The sequence below is a fragment of the Delphinapterus leucas genome, chromosome 5 (genome assembly GCF_059928025.1).
Source record: "Delphinapterus leucas isolate spDelLeu-1000000601 "Yukka" chromosome 5, BTC_Dleu_Yukka2, whole genome shotgun sequence".
Taxonomy (NCBI): domain Eukaryota; kingdom Metazoa; phylum Chordata; class Mammalia; order Artiodactyla; family Monodontidae; genus Delphinapterus; species Delphinapterus leucas.
This window is the reverse complement of record NC_143133.1, coordinates 43056777-43073961: the sequence shown is the minus strand read 5'-3', so window position 1 is coordinate 43073961 and position 17185 is coordinate 43056777. Positions and strand designations below refer to the sequence as shown.

General features: G+C 41.8%; 1 protein-coding gene across 8 annotated transcripts in view; it reads right to left on the bottom strand.

Moving 5' to 3' along the window:
* The window catches only part of BST1 (bone marrow stromal cell antigen 1), a 50075-nt gene extending 38519 nt beyond the window's left edge, over positions 1-11556 (bottom strand). For 2 of the 8 annotated variants that reach the window (XR_002643637.3, XM_022566974.3), the window contains exons 1-6: positions 11252-11556; positions 10012-10138; positions 7702-7837; positions 4647-4729; positions 1477-1553; positions 1045-1137 (exon numbers count right to left, since the gene is read on the bottom strand). Coding sequence is in view for 5 of the 8 variants with exons in the window: in XM_022566974.3 (XP_022422682.2) it covers positions 1045-1137; positions 1477-1553; positions 4647-4729; positions 7702-7837; positions 10012-10138; positions 11252-11445 (710 nt within the window). In the remaining 3 variants the exon portion in view is untranslated. The remainder of the gene's footprint in view (positions 1-1044; positions 1138-1476; positions 1554-4646; positions 4730-7701; positions 7838-10011; positions 10139-11251) is intronic. The other 6 variants (XR_002643636.2, XM_022566975.3, XM_089911697.1 and 3 more) reach the window with 4 other exon arrangements.
* Between the last annotated feature and the right edge of the window lie 5629 nt (positions 11557-17185).

Here is a 17185-nt window from a genome sequence, read left to right as displayed (position 1 = left end):
TTATACAGCAGAAACTAACACAACAATGTAAAGAAATTATACTCCAATAAAGATGTTTTTAAAAAAAAAAGATTCAAAGGACAACCTTTCTCTGATAGATACATTAAAACAACAAGCAAGCATAATATCTAGACAAAAAGCAACTTCTCACAGAAACAAGAAAAACAATACACATTGTTTTTCATGCAACAATAGGTATAAGTTGTCTTCTGGGAAGGGAAGAGCAGATTCTGGTATGACTATGTAATAAGTCATTTGCAAATTTAATCTTCTGCCCAAGAGAAAAAAAATATCACTCATTATATGGTGAGTCTTAGGGGGTCCTGGCAGCCTGAAATGGGGAATTTGCTAAGATTCTTCCAGAACATTCTTTCAATAACATATCCACTCAATGTTTTCCCCAATGTAGCTTCAATGCTCTGAAGGACAGGGCCCCAGCTGCTTCTGAAGCACCATCACGGCTGCACAGCTTTTACCAGGCTTGGCCTTATTGGCTTGTCTCTGAGCCAACTGGGTTTACGTTTTTTATCTTTAGTTTTGCCAGCATTGCCCTTTGTTGATGAGAAGGATGAGTTCAAGTTTGCATTGATATCTGAGTTGATATAACCACTTGAGTTAGTGGCTTCCGAGAAAAATATGGATCATAAAAGTTTCCTTAGCCAGTTATCTGAGACCCAGCTGCGAAACTGGTTGTTCTCTGAGAAGAACGTCTTCGTTACATGGTCCATGAGCCCATTCTGTGAACTCCCAGTGAGGCTTTTGAGCTTTAAATGACCAGGGAGAAAAACTGGCTTTGACCTACACAAATAACTTACTCAGAAAGGCTGAGAGGAGTATCTGGATAAAGGAGGTTTTCTCTCTGGGCTCAGGACTGACTCATGGCATTTCCAGAAAGTCAAGCCTTTGCCTTTCTCTGCCTACCACATTAGAAACAGAGAAGACTGTTGATTCCCCAGAAATGTAAATGTAAATCAGACTGGATCATATTACATCCAAGAAAAGCAGGTTTGCACAAAGATCATTACCAGTAGCACCATAACTTACACATTGGATCCCCCGATTTCATGCATAACCCAGATCTCAATGCGTGTGATTTTATCCTTCTGTAAGTGGGGAATTTCAAAATCTGCAAAAAACCTGAGAAACAAGAAAGACATTTCTTAAAGTCCTAAAGCAATATGATACTGTTCCCATATCAATGTTAGTTGACTTACACATTACTTTTGTTTTAAAGCTTTGCGGGGGGCACTTTTTAGCTTTAATTTTTAGGTTACTTATTTCATTCAGGCATTCATCAGCTTTATAAATGTATGGACATAGTTCTGATCTCCAGGTCATTCAATTGTTTTTCTCTACCTGATCTTACTGAAGCAAGCATTAGACTGAGGATGTGAATGACTCTCTTAAGCCTCCATTAAAAACAACTAAAAACACATTTTGGCATCTTTGTCTTACATGTTGGTGCTGCATTCTTACCCTTTTACAGGATAGGCTCCTGTTGGCTCTGAACCATTCAGCATGACATAGATCACCCCAGAACTATCCTTTGCATACTGCAAAAAGAAACAAGCATTTTGAGTAAGCTGTCATTTTTAAGCTATGAAATGGTCAATTGTTTTTTAAATTGACAATTTTCAGTACTGGCAAGGATGGGATAAATTTGGTATTTCATAGAGCCAGAGGGATGCAAACTGGCATATCTTGGAAAGCAAACTGCTTTGAAATGTCAAAAACACAGTAATTCCATGCCTGGGAATCTACCATTATAAAATAATGCAAACTAGTATCAGATTCCAGCATTGTTTCAGCCAGTGTACACTAACTTATGCTGGCATTACAAGCAACCTCAAAATCACAGTGGCTTTAAACAAGAAAGATTTATTTCATGCACACACTACATGTTTATCACAAGTGTTTGGATTTGGGGTTTGGGGTTTGCTCCATATGTCCTTGCTCTGGGACCCAAGCTGATGCAGTCTCCACAACTGCAGAGTCACTGGTTATCAGGAAAGGGAGAAGAAAGTGGCAAATCACAGACCAGTTCTTAAAGGCTTCCACCCAGATGTCACACGGTCATTCCTACTCGCATCCTATTGGCCAGCGTAAGTCACACGTAAGTAACTTCAAGAGACAGAATGAGTGCAAACCACATGCTCAGAAGATGAGCCAGAAATACTTGGTAAACAGCACAAAGGATCACCTGGTGCACAGAGATGTGCACAAAGATGTATATTGCAACATGGTTTGTAACCAGTCTAAAACAGTCAACAACAGGGAAGGATAAGTCAATTATGGCCCTTTCGTGTCTGAAATATTACCCAGCCATTAATAAAAGTCTACAAAAGAAAAAAAAAAAAGTCTACAAAAGATATGCAATAACATAGAAAGTGCTTACATTCAAAGCAAAAAGCAAGACTAGGTGGACAGAGCATGTGCTCCACTCTGTTAAAAATAAATAGGCAGGGCTTCCATGGTGGCGCAGTGGTTGAGAGTCTGCCTGCCAATGCAGGGGACACGGGTTCGTGCCCCAGTCCGGGAGGATCCCACATGCCGCGGAGCGGCTGGGCCCGTGAGCCATGGCTGCTGAGCCTGCGCGTCCGGAGCCTGTGCTCCGCAACGGGAGAGGCCACAACAGTGAGAGGCCCGAGTACAGCAAAAAAAAATAATAAAATAAAATAAAATAAAATAAATAAATAGGCAGAAGTCTGGGAATATTAGTCAATATTCTTTGGACCTGTCTGTCCCTGAGATTCCCAAGGGACAGACAGGTCCAGAGAAGTTCCCAAATCTCCAGTTGAGAACACTACTGGAGCATATAATTTCCCTGATAAAACATTTATTCTAGTGTGAAGCCGGGTGCTGGGAACGGCAGGGGGTATCACGCAGCTCTGTGACACATGCCCAGCAGAGCCACGTCGAATGCCAGCCGCAACAAAGCAACAACGTACTCCGTGCCACGCCTGTCTCAGATTGCTTCCAAGTAGGCTAACAGTCTCAGTTAAATCTGCAAATGTCAAGGTCTGATGGCCACTATTTGCCCTTAGGTAGCATGAATATGGATGATTAGTTTTCTTATTTATACTTTCTATAATTTGTCATTTTCTGTCCTGAGCAGTTATTACATTGATGATAAAATTTTTTTTCATTAAAAACATGCGTGCAGATACAGTGAGGCTCTATGAAGTCATGGTCGAAAATGTGGTTTCTGGCTGCTGCACTTAGTAGCTGGGTAATAGGTCTGATCAAGTTTCTTGGCCTCTCTGTGCCTCATTTTTCCTATCTGTAAAACAAGGGTAATAAGAGTCCCTACCCCATAGGATTGTAAAGATCAAATCACTTAAAATAATACTTAACATTTATTGAATACCTATTTGCTATAGTTCAGACCCTCTCCTCGTCACTATACTAGACTACCTCTCCTCATGTTCAGGCCATCCAGCGTATTCTAAGGGCTCATAAAATGTGAGCATGATTATTAGATTCCCATTCTAGAGTTGAAGGAAGTATAAGATGGTGGCTTCCGGCACACTTTGAAGTTGGGCAGATCTGCTGGGGAGAATACGGTTTGTTTGTTTTTAACATATAATGTTGACATCACCCCCAAGTTGTCGTTATGATCCCACGTTCAAGTGATGATGCATCCACCACCTCCCACTCCTCACTGAGGGGCTCGGGCAGCTCACTGCCAGCTGCCTGGAGCCTGCACTCCAAGCAGAACCTGTGGGGAGCGGGCATGGACGGAGGGCTCCGACCGGAGCTGGCAGGAGAGCACAGGAATAAGAATGCTTCTGTCTGGAGCGGGCCCTCTGCTTAGATCCAAACTGCAGCTGTGGTGGAGGATTGGACCAGTCTCACTCACCCTGATTAACAGTGGACCCAGTGGACACCTGGTGATCCAGAGCAGGAAGTAGGACCAGAAGAGAAACAGAGAGCCCTGAAAGGAGCTTGGTGGCCGTGGGTAGAAGGACCTGACATCCACCAGCCTCCTAGTCAATACAGCTAACAGTTAATAGTTGACTGCTTTGCTCAATACTTGAGCTAAGGACTGCACCCTCTTTATTTGGAATCTTTGGTCTAACACTGGTGACAGAAAATGTAAGCTGTAGTCACTGGCATGTTATAGCTACCGATAGCTATCATCAACTCTGGTGACAATATCCTCTGAGAAACAGACCCACATTTAGGGGACCAGTTCTTTGTCTCCAGCTTATCCCTGGTCTCCTATTGCCTCCTCTTCAGTTAATATCAACCTTGTGCACATCTCTGACGCCCACATCTAGATCTTAGGGGTCCCAGGCTCTCCTATAAAGCAGGGGTTACCCCACTTCACACCTCAAACAAAATCACATTGATTTGAACTACTAACAACAACCACAACACCAGAGTAATAATCACTGTTTAACACCTTCTTCTGGAGCTAACATTCAGAATTTTTTCTCTGTACCAGGCATTGCATTAAGCATTTTAGCTTCTTAAATCCTCACCCCTTTATGGAGCAGAGAGCGTGAATCAGAATGTTGCAAAGGTAGAAACTGAGACTCAGAGAAGTTTAGTAATGACCCAATGGCCCAGCCTCTGAACCCTTCTGTCCCCTGTTCACAGATCCCACACCTGCTCAGTCACCCAGCCAGCCATCCCATGATTACCTGGATGGATGCACTTTTCCAGTAAGAATCCACAGGATTGTTTTCACAATCTTCAGATGTAGGGCAGGATTGGTAGTCGAGTCCTACAGGGAAAACAGACAAACACATTTTATTTCAAAGATTATATCAAGGAAGAATTAATTGAAACTATTTGCTGGCTCCGCAAAATATACTGAAACTCATTCTACATAATGTGTATGGGCTTAACATTCATAGCTCTGCCCACAGACATTTGTCATTGTGCTCGGCACAAATGTGAGGAAAGCAGAGAACTAAACAGCTGGGTTAATTCTCTACTGGAGCTCTAGCAAGTGATATATATATATATATATATATATATATATATATATATATACACATATGTCCAAAAATATATAATATTATATTATACATTATATCCATATTAAAAATTATATATTAAAAATTATATTTATTACATATATAACTTTTTTCTTGCATTGTTGGGAGAAATGCCTTCTCCAATTAACCCAGGTCTTAGAAGTAAATACAAGAAAAACAGACCAAGAAAGTAACAGTCCTTAACCAGAAAATAGAAATTTTATAATATTTAAAATATAGAAAATGTTAAAATGTATTACATTAAAAAAAATTTTAAGGACAAAATTCAGCAGATATATAATGGGATTTGTTCCCCATTTACTCTATAACAAAAGGAGAAAGTGCTAATTGACAATTCGTTCCAGGGGGAACGAAGCAGGGCAAAATGTGAACTTCTTGAAGGGAAACACATGGAGCGTCCTTGCTCCCCCGGGAGCACCAGCATCTCGTTGTGCTCACCAACTTGGAGGCTCCCCAAACCCCATCAGAGAGGGGTTTCTATGGAGATTTCATTAAGTAGACATGATTGATTAAATCATTGGTGATTAACTCAATCTCCAGTCCCCCACCCCTTCCCAGAGAACAGAGGATGGGGCTGAAAGTCCCAACTCTCTAATGATGCCTCTATCTTTTTGGTGACCAGCCCGCATCTGAAGCTATCTAGGGGCTCCCAACCACCAGTCATCCCATTACCATACAAAAGACACTCATCATTCCTCAGAGCCCAAGGGTTTCAGGAGCTGTGCGCCAGGAACCAGGGGGTCCAAGACAACTATTAATTTGTATTATACCACCATCTCCCTCCCTTCATGATCTTTCCATCTCACCCCTCCTCCATGCTCCCTCACCCTCTGTAGGATCATCAAACTGAGGCTTCCTGGTCACAGTCCACTGGAAGAATGGCCATGTCCATTTGATCTGCACCCTGCCATGCTTCCCGTCTCACGCAAAGTGAAAGTCCGCATCCTCACGATGTCCTGTGCTGTCTGGCCCTCCTTTATTCCTCTAGCCTCACAGTCTACTACTTGCCCCTTCACTTACTGCCTGCCTTTCTGTTCCTTAAATATGCCATACACACTCCCACCTCAAGGCCTTTGCACGTGCTGTTCCCTCTGTCAGGAAATGCTCTTCCTCAAGTCCTTTAGGTCTTTGCTCAAACATCAGCTTCTCAGTGAGGCCTTCGCCGGGCCTGTGTAAAACTGCAATGCTTCCCTCTCCCCTCCTTACCAGCCAGCACTCCCTACCCTCTTTTCCCTGTTTTGTTTTTCTCTGTAACCTTTATAATCTTACGGCGAACTATACGTATATGTTTTTACTTGCCTGTTGATGGTCTTACCTCCACCCCTGCCCCTATAAAGTAAGGATGAGGTATTACTTTCCTGGTTTATTCTCTGCTGTGTTCCCAGTGCCTAGAAGAGCAAGGACTGGCACGGAGGAGGCACTCTACAAACTTTATACATGGGTGAATGAACGGAGCCGCCAGGAAGCTTCCCGAGGCTCTGGTCTATGCCGTTGTCTCCCTCTGCTACTCCCTAGCTCTGGGTCATTCCCGCCTGAGAGCACACCTCTCTGCACTCACAAAACTACTTGTTTCCTGAGGGCGGAGACCGCTGTATCACCAGCTCCTAGCGTGGGAGTTGATGAATGAAGAGCATTTTCCTTACCATCAGGCCAGCCCCTGTGACTTTAACTTTCACTGTGATTTTGCCAACTACAAAATTGGCACCTGCCATCTACCTCTACAAGGATTAAATCATGAGCCACTGCAACCGCTGAACTTCAACACCCCCTGAGGGGAGTTCAGGGTGGAGATCAGGAAAGAGGCCCTCCGTGCTGTGGGAAAAGCTGGAAGAACAGGTCTTTAGATAGTTAAATAGTTTCAGGAGAAGATTTTATGAGCCCAAGTCTTGCATCTCCTCATATCTAGGAAAGTACTAAAATTATTAACGGTGACATCTGTTCCTGTGACTAGCAGCAGGTCTCTGCCAAAATGCGTGCCTGACTTCACACACCCACCCCTTCACTAAAGTCATACGTAACAGTGACCCTTCCCCCCTACCTCTTTGGAGCAGTTTCTCAGAGCTATCCGAAGTGCTGTCTCCTGGGCTATAGTCCTCATTTTGCCCTAAATAAAGCTTAACTCTCAGCTTTCACGTTGTGCTTTTTTTTTTTTTTTTTTTTAAGTCAATAATTTGAATCTCAAAATATCTGCTGGTGGCCTGGAGCAGCTTCAGAATCAGTGAGAAGAGGGGAGAATCCTGGCCCTAGTTCTTCAAGTCATTTAGCCTCCCAAAGCCTCAGTTTCCCCCTCTGGAAAATGGGGATAGTGAGACAGAGTCATGCAGGACTCTGGAGTCAGACTCTGACTTTGCAGTTTGAGCACTGTGCAATCCTAAGCAAGTGTCCTAAGCGGTGCCTCACTTCCCTCGTTTGTCAAGATAGGAATCAGGATAGGACCTATCCCATGGGGCTGTTGCAGGGATTAAATGAGTTAATACCCATAAAGTACTTAGAACAGTACCTAGCAAAAGACAGATTCTCTTTCTCTATTATCATTGTTATTATTTAATTATTATTATGACCACTTTACCTGAGAGGATTTGAGGGGGGCGGAATCCAAAGAGATAAAAATGCATACGAAAGCACTTAGCACAAATGGCATATGCATAGTAAATAGGAACCCTGACTTTTCTTGTGATTTGTGCAGAAGTCTTACCAGAGGCGTTTTTCTGTCGACACCAGCTCAAGAAATCTCCAACCATGCCATACAGAACATTGCACAGTGGCATAAAGCGGCGGCCGTTCTCCGCATAGCTGGTGACAAGGAGGTGGTTGTTTTCCCAGAATAGGGACTAAGGAAAAACCAACACAAAATGAAATCAAAACAGATTTCTTCAGGCACAGTATCATCAAGACAAGTCAGGCCAACCATTTCTCATTCACCTGGGACCTGCCTCACAACAACTGAACCTTCTTTGTTTTTGTCTTTAGTTACCCATTCAGAGAGTGCTACCAGCTCTCTTTTCTTTATTCCAAGGGTATCATGCAAATGTTAATGAAATATTTTCCCAGCAGAGAAAAAATATAGATACATACATACATCTATATTTTTTCTAGTAGTTAAAAAATTATAGATAGATCGATTTTTTTTTAAATCAAGGGACCTGGGTTCAAATTTTGGGTCTGTCACATACTAAATGTGTGATCTTGAACAAGCCATGTAATCTCCCTGTGCCTCAGTTTCCACATGTGGAAAATGGGGAGTATGAACCCTTTCTCTTCTCCCAGAGCTGTGGTGAGGATGATATGCAATCACAAATTGAATTCCTAAAGGGTAAAGTGCCTCAAAAATACATTACTTTTATATTATACTTTATAGTTTCCACTATGAAGTTACAATGTTTTCACATAATAATAATACAAATAACAATATCCCCCTCATCATGCCATCAGATCCTCAGTATTCCAACCAGCAATCTCTGTCTAGACTGGATGCTTCCCAAGGGCAGAGGCTGTTTTGTTCCCTGTTGCATCTGAAACTCTGAGAACAACACCTGGTACATGGAATTAGCTCAGTATTTACTGAGTTTATCAACCAAAGTCCATGAGAAAGGAGAAGAAAAATAACAGCTCCCCTTTTTACTGACCAAGAGGCTGCAAGGTTCAAAGGCAACATATACTCAAAAATCATGTTTTCAGCCTATTATGTGTTTGAACCTCCCAGCTCCATTTACCTGCCTTTACAAATGAAAAAAATCAATGTTAAGATGTTTTCATTTGTAAACATCAATGTTACATGGCTTTACAATGAAAAAATCAAGTTAAGGATTTGTGTCAACCTATTTACAATAGCCAGGACATGGAAGCAACCTAAGTGTCCATCAACAGATGAATGGATAAAGAAGATGTGGTACATATATACAATGGAATATTACTCAGCCATAAAAAGAAATGAAATTGAGTTATTTGTAGTGAGGTGAGTCGACCTAGAGTCTGTCATACAGAGTGAAGTCAGAAAGAGAAAAACAAATACCGTACGCTAACACATATATATGGAATCTAAAAAAAAAAAGAAATGGTTCTGAAGAACCTAGGGGCAGGACAGGAATAAAGACGTAGTGAATGGACTTGAGGACACGGGGAGGGGGAAGGGTAAGCTGGGATGAAGTGAGAGAGTGGCATGGACATATATACACTACCAAATGTCAAATAGCTAGTGGGAAGCAGCCACATAGCACAGAGAGATCAGCTCAGTGCTTTGTGATCACCTAGAGGGGTGGGATAGGGAGGGTGGGAGGGAGCCGCAAGAGGGAGGGGATATGGTGATATATGTATATGTATAGCTGATTCACTTTGTTATACAGCAGAAACTAACACACCATTGTAAAGCAATTATACTCCAATAAAGATGTTTAAAAAAAATTTATGTCAAAAATATGTCCTTCATTAAGAAAAAAAAGAATTTATGTCAGAGAAATAAAAATGATATCTAACTTTCTTTAAACTCAAGATACTGTTCTAAATAAGCAATTTACATAGATGTTCTCATTTACTTTCACTGTATTAGTGCTTAGAGTACAAACAGAATACAGACATGTAAACCACATGATTATATGTTAACCAGCTTCTTCAAGAAACTGGTCCTGAATGGATATAATCTTAAGACCTGTTAAGAGGAGGGACTGGTCTCCCGGGAGGATACTGACATAGAGGGTTTTCTGAAGTACTCAAGGTTCAGGCCTTTCGAGCCAGTTAGGATGGAGATTGTTCAGAGCTAGCCAGGTGCAGAGGCCCCGTGGGAAAGGTGTGGTGACGCCCTGATGTTCTTGTGGTTTTTGCACTGACTTCTTGACTTAGGAAAGTTCCTTCTGCCCAGGACAGGCAGGAGACCCAGGAGCACCGTTGAAGACAGAGCCACTTTCCCACCAGAGAGCCTGGCACACATTGTGAGTTGGCTGCTTGGCCTGGACACTGTCTGTCTCTATAGAGACAGAGCAACGTTTTACTGAGGCGAAGGTAGAGTTACCTTGTCTCTGGGAATGGAGTGCCTGGAGAGGTTAATAAAAAGGTCGTAATCTGAGGGAAGCACAGAACAGGGATCCTTATCCAGCACCAGTTTAAAGGCTTCCCAGATGGCTGTGCAGTTCTTGTCCCTGCAGAAAAGTACAAGTTTAAAAAAGAAAAAGAAGAAAAAAAACAAAAGACCACATTCCAGTGTGATATATTTCCGTTTCTCTCTCCAAGTTTTTACTAGTGATTTTGTCAAATATCAACTCTGCAGAACTGGGCATACAAAAAAGACAGGAAATTGTCATAACTCTTGCATTAACCCCAATTCAGAAGAGGAAGAAAAATAACTTTGGTGATGGATTTAGAAATCTGACAGTGGAAGTGTCTTTCAGAGGTGCAACACACATTTCTTAGAACAGGCTCACAGAGACAGCAGAAAATGCACAGAGCTAGAAGGTGACGATTCCAATAAACCACATGGGCTGCCAGCTTCAGGTGCCCCTTCATTTAGACACAGGTCCATCCTGGGGTTGGGGGCCAGGTGAGATCAGGCGGACATGCGACCTTGTAAAATCAGGAGTGAGCACAGAGTGTGGAAAGACTGTTCCACCTCCTGCTAAGGCAGAAAGTATGACTTCCAGTGTCCGCTGCAACTCCTTAAGTCCAACCTAGCTTTCCAAAACCATTTCCCACCCCATTTGTAACTTATTTCTTATGCTGGGTGGTAACATGGTGTTCCATGGGTGTTCCCATTATTTTCCATTCTTTTTTATTGGCCTAAAATCTGTCACAATAAAAACAACTGGCACAAGAGAGGGACTTCATGAAAACAGAAAAAATGTATCCAAGGAAGGAGCAAAAATTAGTAAGAAGCACAGTGCTGGCAAGAGAGACTCAAACTTTAAAAGTCCTCTAAATTAGAAGACCTGAAATTTGAATTCCCAAAGTACCTGGACTCGGGGAATTCCAGCTGGAGACCATATTCCTGGGTCTGATGGGTCTGGTTAACCTTACGCTGGCTGTCGTCCAAACTCACCGCTACCTAATCCTCATCCACTCCCCAACACCCGCTTCATTTTTACACACACACACACACACACACACACACACACACACACCCTTCACCTCCAGACCCCACCCAGTGCACCCTCCCCAGTAGATTCCCCATCCTCCTTCCCTCTCCCCCCTCCTCCTCCCCTTCCTCTCCCCGTCCCTTCCTCTTCCTCTCCGGCTCCCTCGCCAGCCGCCGCGCTCACCGCAGCTCGGGGCTCAGCACCGCAATGTACTCCGCGCAGCGGCCCAGGAAGATGCTCTGCAGGTGCGGGATGGTGCCCTGCCCGCTCCAGCGCGCGTCCGCAGCGCCTGCAGCGCCCGCGGCCGGCGGCAGCAGCAGGATCAGCAGCAGCGCCGGCAGCGGCCGCCGGGACCGCGCGTACCCCCGGGCTTCCATCGCAGTCACTTTGGGGGTGCCTCCCAGACTCGCCTCCTCCCGTCGCGCTGAGGTGGCTCCCCGAGGCCTAACAGAACCCGCGCTCACTTGCTGTCTCTCTTTCTGCTTCAGCTCCGCAACTGAGTTGGGACATTTCCGGGGGCAGGACTATTGCCCTCGGCTAATCTCGGCCGGAGTCCACGAAGTGGGAGGCCCAAAGAAGAAGCAAGGTTGGAGAAGGGGTGAGGCGAGTTCGGTCCCCCGAAGGAAGATTTTTCTGGCTTCAAACTATGACAACTTTCACAGACACCCTATTTCTCACTGGCTAATGATGAGTGGACGGTGTTTGTTTTCAGGAAATAATAACCACAAAAGCTAATATTTATTGAGCTGTTACTATGTGCCAACCACGTTACAAGCATAATTTTCATTGCCTTTTCACAATATCCCTCCAAGCTAGGTTTATCACTCCCATTTACAGGTGAGTGAATTCAGGGAAGTTAAGTAGCCTGTCGGAGGTCACAATCTCCCTTCCAGATAGATGCAAAATTCCAGAGACAATCGGTGTAGAGATTTGAGAGTAACAGAACTCACTGGAGGGCCAAGTCCTCAATTCCTACGGTAATGATAGCTATGTGCCTGGCAGACGTGATAAATGTGGGAGGCCCGTGAGAGGTAGGGTGGAGGGTTCTGGAATATTTTATTTTAATCTCTCTTTTCTATTTTTAAAGTTTATAACCCAAACTCTCATTGTCCTGTCCAGCCCCTCCCTAACTCGAGTCCACTTTCCAGAAATAAGCATTTTAAATTATTTCAACAGGTATTTTGTTTTTGTTTTCCTGGCATTTACTTCCACATTTCCAAATAATATGCCTGTGTGCTGTTTCTTGATGTTTCCATTTTGGATAGTATTCTAGGACTTCCCACCACGTCAAAGGAAATTCTATCTTTAACCCCACACATCCTCAAAAGGCATCCTTCTGCACCCTTCATTGTCCAAGTCTTTTTATCAAAAGCTTTAACTCAGTAATCAGCATTTATGTTATGACTTGTGAATATTATTCATGGCTGAGTTGTAGTATTCTATGATTCTGTTTCCTTTCTTGTGAACTTTGTGCTTACCCTAGAGGTAATAATAGTCTCCCTCCCACCATCCCCAACCACTGGCTTATTTGTTTGTTTGTGATATTATATGTACACTTATGATTATGGTCAAATTTTCTACAAGGCATGTAAATCTTTCAATGCATTTAAAAGCATCAGTCAGTATTTCAGGTGGTGTGTGTGATTTCTTTCTCTCTCTCTCTTTTCTTTTTGTTTCTTGGAAACACCCTTTTTTGTCCAGTTTACTGTCCCAGTCTGAGCTTACTGCTCTCAACTTGCTGCATAGTTGTCTTGCAGTGGCCCAGGAAGATGCCTGTTCTTGTCTCTCCTGGATTGATGTCCTGTTTCCTAGATCCCATGTCTAGAGCACACCTTCCAATAGCTTCTTGAGAAGATGCCATAAGGGCTAAATTTTTTGACTTTTGCATAATAATGTAAAATGTCATTATTCTACCCTCATGCTTGATTGAGAGTTTGGTTAGAGAGAATTTTAAGTTGCAAATCATTTTCCCTCAAAATTTTGAAGGCAGTGCTCCACTGTTTTCTGATTTCTATGTTACTATTGAAAAATCTAGAGCCCTTTTCCTAATCCTGTTTATTTGATCTTCTCTCTGGAAGTTTTTAAGATAAATCTCAAGAGTATGAAATTTCAGAGATGAACTTGAGAGCAAGTAATTTCCATTCATTGTGCTGACAGCTCTAGGAAGGATGTTTCCAAGAAACAAAAAAAAAAAGAGAGAGAGAGACAGAGGGAAAGAAATCACACACACACCACCTGAAGTATTGACTGATGCTTTTGAATGCATTGTGAGATTTATGTGTCTTGCAGCGAGTTTAACCATAATCATAAATGTATGTAGAATACCAATCAAACAAATAAGCTGGGGGGGAGGGGAGGGAGACGATTGCTACCTCTAGTTAAGCAAGTTTATAAGAAAAAAAAGTATAGTCATATAATTCTCTAAGCTCAGCCATGAATAGTATTCACAAGTCATAATAAGGTAAATGCTGATTATGAAACAGGAGGGAAGGCGGCAGGGCACAACCTTTGAAACAATGACATAGCCAGAGGACGAGACATAAACTGATTAGAACCAAATGGGTCCAAGATGGCAGATAAGTCAAATTCCACTAGGCTCTGAGCCTCAGTATATGCTCACTGTAACACATCAGCAAGCTAAATGACACACCTACAGGTGCCATGACAGTTCCAAGGCCAACCAAAAGGATCAAAAAGTGGGCGGTGGCCCAATTCCTGGAAATCACCACCCCTTCCTGAACCAGCTGGAATACTCCTCCCACTCAGCCTATGAAATTACCCACCCCTATAAAAACTGACAACCTCATACCTTGGTGCCTTTCTCACCTTCTGAGATGGCCCACACTCTGTCTGTGGAGTGTTTTTCGCTCTAAATAAATCTGCTTCTTACCTATCACTCTGTCTCTCACTGAATTCTTTCCACGCTGAGACAAAAAGAACATGAGCCTCAGTAAGTCCAGACACCAGGTGAGTGATTCTAATTAAAACGCCGTGAGTTCGAGTCCCAAGCAGGGTTTTGGCCATGTTCAAGTCCCGGCCGCATGGGTTCAAGTCGCAATCTGAGGTGCACGGTTTCAATTACTGCTTTAACATTTATATCCAGAAAATAGAAAGAATTCAACAACTCAAAAATAAGAAAAACAACCCAAATTTTTAAATGGTATCTGCTTTTAAAATAGTTGAGCAGATACCTCACCAAAAAAGACATTCCACTACTAGGTATGTACCAAAGAGAAAATGAAAATATGCCTGCCCAAAGATTTATACATGAAATGTTCACAGCAGCTTAATTCATAGTAACCCCTAAACAATGCAAATACCCAACAAGAGAAGAATAAACAAATCGTGATATAGGCTACAATAAAATACTACTAAGCAGTGCAAAGGAATGAACTACAGACACACTGAAGAATGTAAAAAAGAATGTATGCTAAATGAAAGAAGCTAGATATAAAATAATACACACTTTATTATTCTCCTTACATGAAGTTCTAGTAGGAATAGGACGCTGATATACAGAATTGGGGGGAAAGAGATTTCAGATGGAACCAATTGCCTGAGCAAATACAGAATAATGGGAAAGCATGGGGCTTCTCCTGAAAAAGGTAAAATTTTATTTTGACTGATAAATAGGGTACAGGTTGAGACTTGACAAAATAAGTTAGGGTCATACCTTTTTTTTTTTTTCCACACCTAGCAGCTTGCAGGATCTGAGTCCCCTGACACAGGATTGAACCCATACCATCGGCAGTGAAAGCACGAAGTCCTAACCAGTGGACCTCCAGGGAATTCCTAGGGTCATATATCATTTTTTCTTTTTCTTTTTTTTTACCATCTTTATTGGAGTATAATTGCTTTACAATGGTGCGTTAGTTTCTGCTTTATAACAAAGTGAATCAGCTATATATATACATATATCACCACGTCTCCTCCCTCTTCCGTCTCCCTCCCACCTTCTCTATCCCACCCCCATATATTATATCCTAAAGACCTTGGACACAATAATAGTTTGAACTTTGTGCTCTTTTTCTTTCTTTTTTGAATTTTATTTTATATATTTTTTATACAGCAGGTTCTTATTAGTTATCCATTTTATACATATTAGTGTATACATGTCAATCCCAATCTTGCAATTCATCATACCACCATCCCCTCCCCCTGCCACTTTCCCCCCTTGGTGTCCATACATTGGTTCTCTACATCTGTGTCACTATTTCTGCCCTGAAAACCAGTTCATCTGTACCATTTTTCTAGGTTCCACATATATGTGTTAATGTTCAATATTTGTTTTTCCCTTTCTGACTTACTTCACTCTCTATGACAGTCTCTGGAAACATCCACGTCTCTACAGATGACCCAGTTTCGTTCCTTTTTATGGCTGAGTAATATTCCATTGTATCTGTGTATCACATCTCCTTTATCCATTCGTCTGTCGATGGGCATTTTGGTTGCTTCCATGACCTGGCTACTGTAAATAGTGCTACAATGAATATTGGGGTGCACATGTCTTTTTGAATTATGGTTTTCCCTGGGTATATGCCCAGTAGTGGGATTGCTGGGTCATATGGTAATTCTATTTTTAGTTCTTTAAGGAATCTCCATACTGTTCCATAGTGGCTGTATCAATTCACATTCCCACCAACAGTGCAAGAGGGTTCCCTTTTCTTCACACCCACTCCAGCATTTGTTGTTTCTAGATTTTCTGATGATGGCCAATCTAACTGGTGTGAAGTGATACCTCACTGTAGTTTTGATTTGCATTTCTCTAATAATTAGTGATGTTTAGCAGCTTTTCATGTGCATTTTGGCCATCTGTATATCTTCTTTGGAGAAATGTCTATTTAGGTCTTCTGCGCATTTTTTTTGATTGGGTTGTTTGTTTAATATTGAGCTGCATGAGCTGTTTATATATTTTGAATATTAATCCTTTGTCCATTGATTCGTTTGCCAATATTTTCTCCCATTCTGAGGGTTGCGTTTTCATCTTGTTTGTATTTTCTTTTGCTTTGCAAAAGCTTTTAAGTTTCATTAGGTCCCATTTGTTTATTTTTGATTTTATTTCCACTACTCTAGGAGGTGGATCAAAAAACCATCTTGCTGTGATTTATGTCAGAGTGTGTTTTTCCTATGTTTTCCTCTAAGAGTTTTATAGTGTACAGTCTTACATTTAGGTCTCTAATCCATTTTGAGTTTATTTTTGTGTATGGTGTTAGGGAGTGTTCTAATTTCATTCTTTTACATGTAGCTGTCCAGTTTTCTCAGCACCATTTATTGAAGAGGCTGGCTTTTGTCCATTGTATATCCTTGCCTCCCTTGTCATAGCTAAGTTGACCATAGGTGCATGGGTTTATTTCTGGGCTTTCTATCCTGTTCCATTGATCTATATTTCTGTTTTTGTCCCAGTACCATATTGTCTTTTTTACTGTAGCTTTGTAGTATAGTCTGAAGTCAGGGAGTCTGATTAGCCCAGCTCTGTTTTTTTCCCTCAAGACTACTTTGGCTATTCAGGGTCTTTTGCGTCTCAATAATAATTTTAAGATTTTTTGTTCTAGTCCTGTAAAACATGCCATTGGTAATTTGATAGGGATTGCATTGAATCTGTAGATTGCTTTGGGTAGTATAGTCATTTTCACAATATTGATTCTTCCAATCGAAGAACATGGTATATCTCTCCATCTGTTTGTATCATCTTTAATTTCTTTCATCAGTGTCTTATAGTTTTCTGCATACAGGTCATTTGTCTCATTAGGTAGGTTTATTCCTAGAAATTTTATTTTTTGTTGTTGCAGTGGTAAATGGAAGTGTTTCCTTAATTTCTCTTTCAGATTTTTCATCATTAGTGTATATGAATGCAAGAGATTTCTGTGCATTGATTTTGTATCCTTCAAATTTACCAAATTCATTGATTAGCTCTAGTAGTTTTCTAGTGGCATCTTTAGGATTCTCTATGTATGGTATCATGTCATCTGCAAACAGTGACAGTTTTACTGCTTCTTTTCCAATTTGGATTCCTTTTACTTCTTTTTTCTTCTCTGATTGCCATGGCTAGGACTTCCAAAACGATGTTGAATAACAGTGGTGAGAGTGGACATTCTTGTCTTGTTCCTGGTCTTAGAG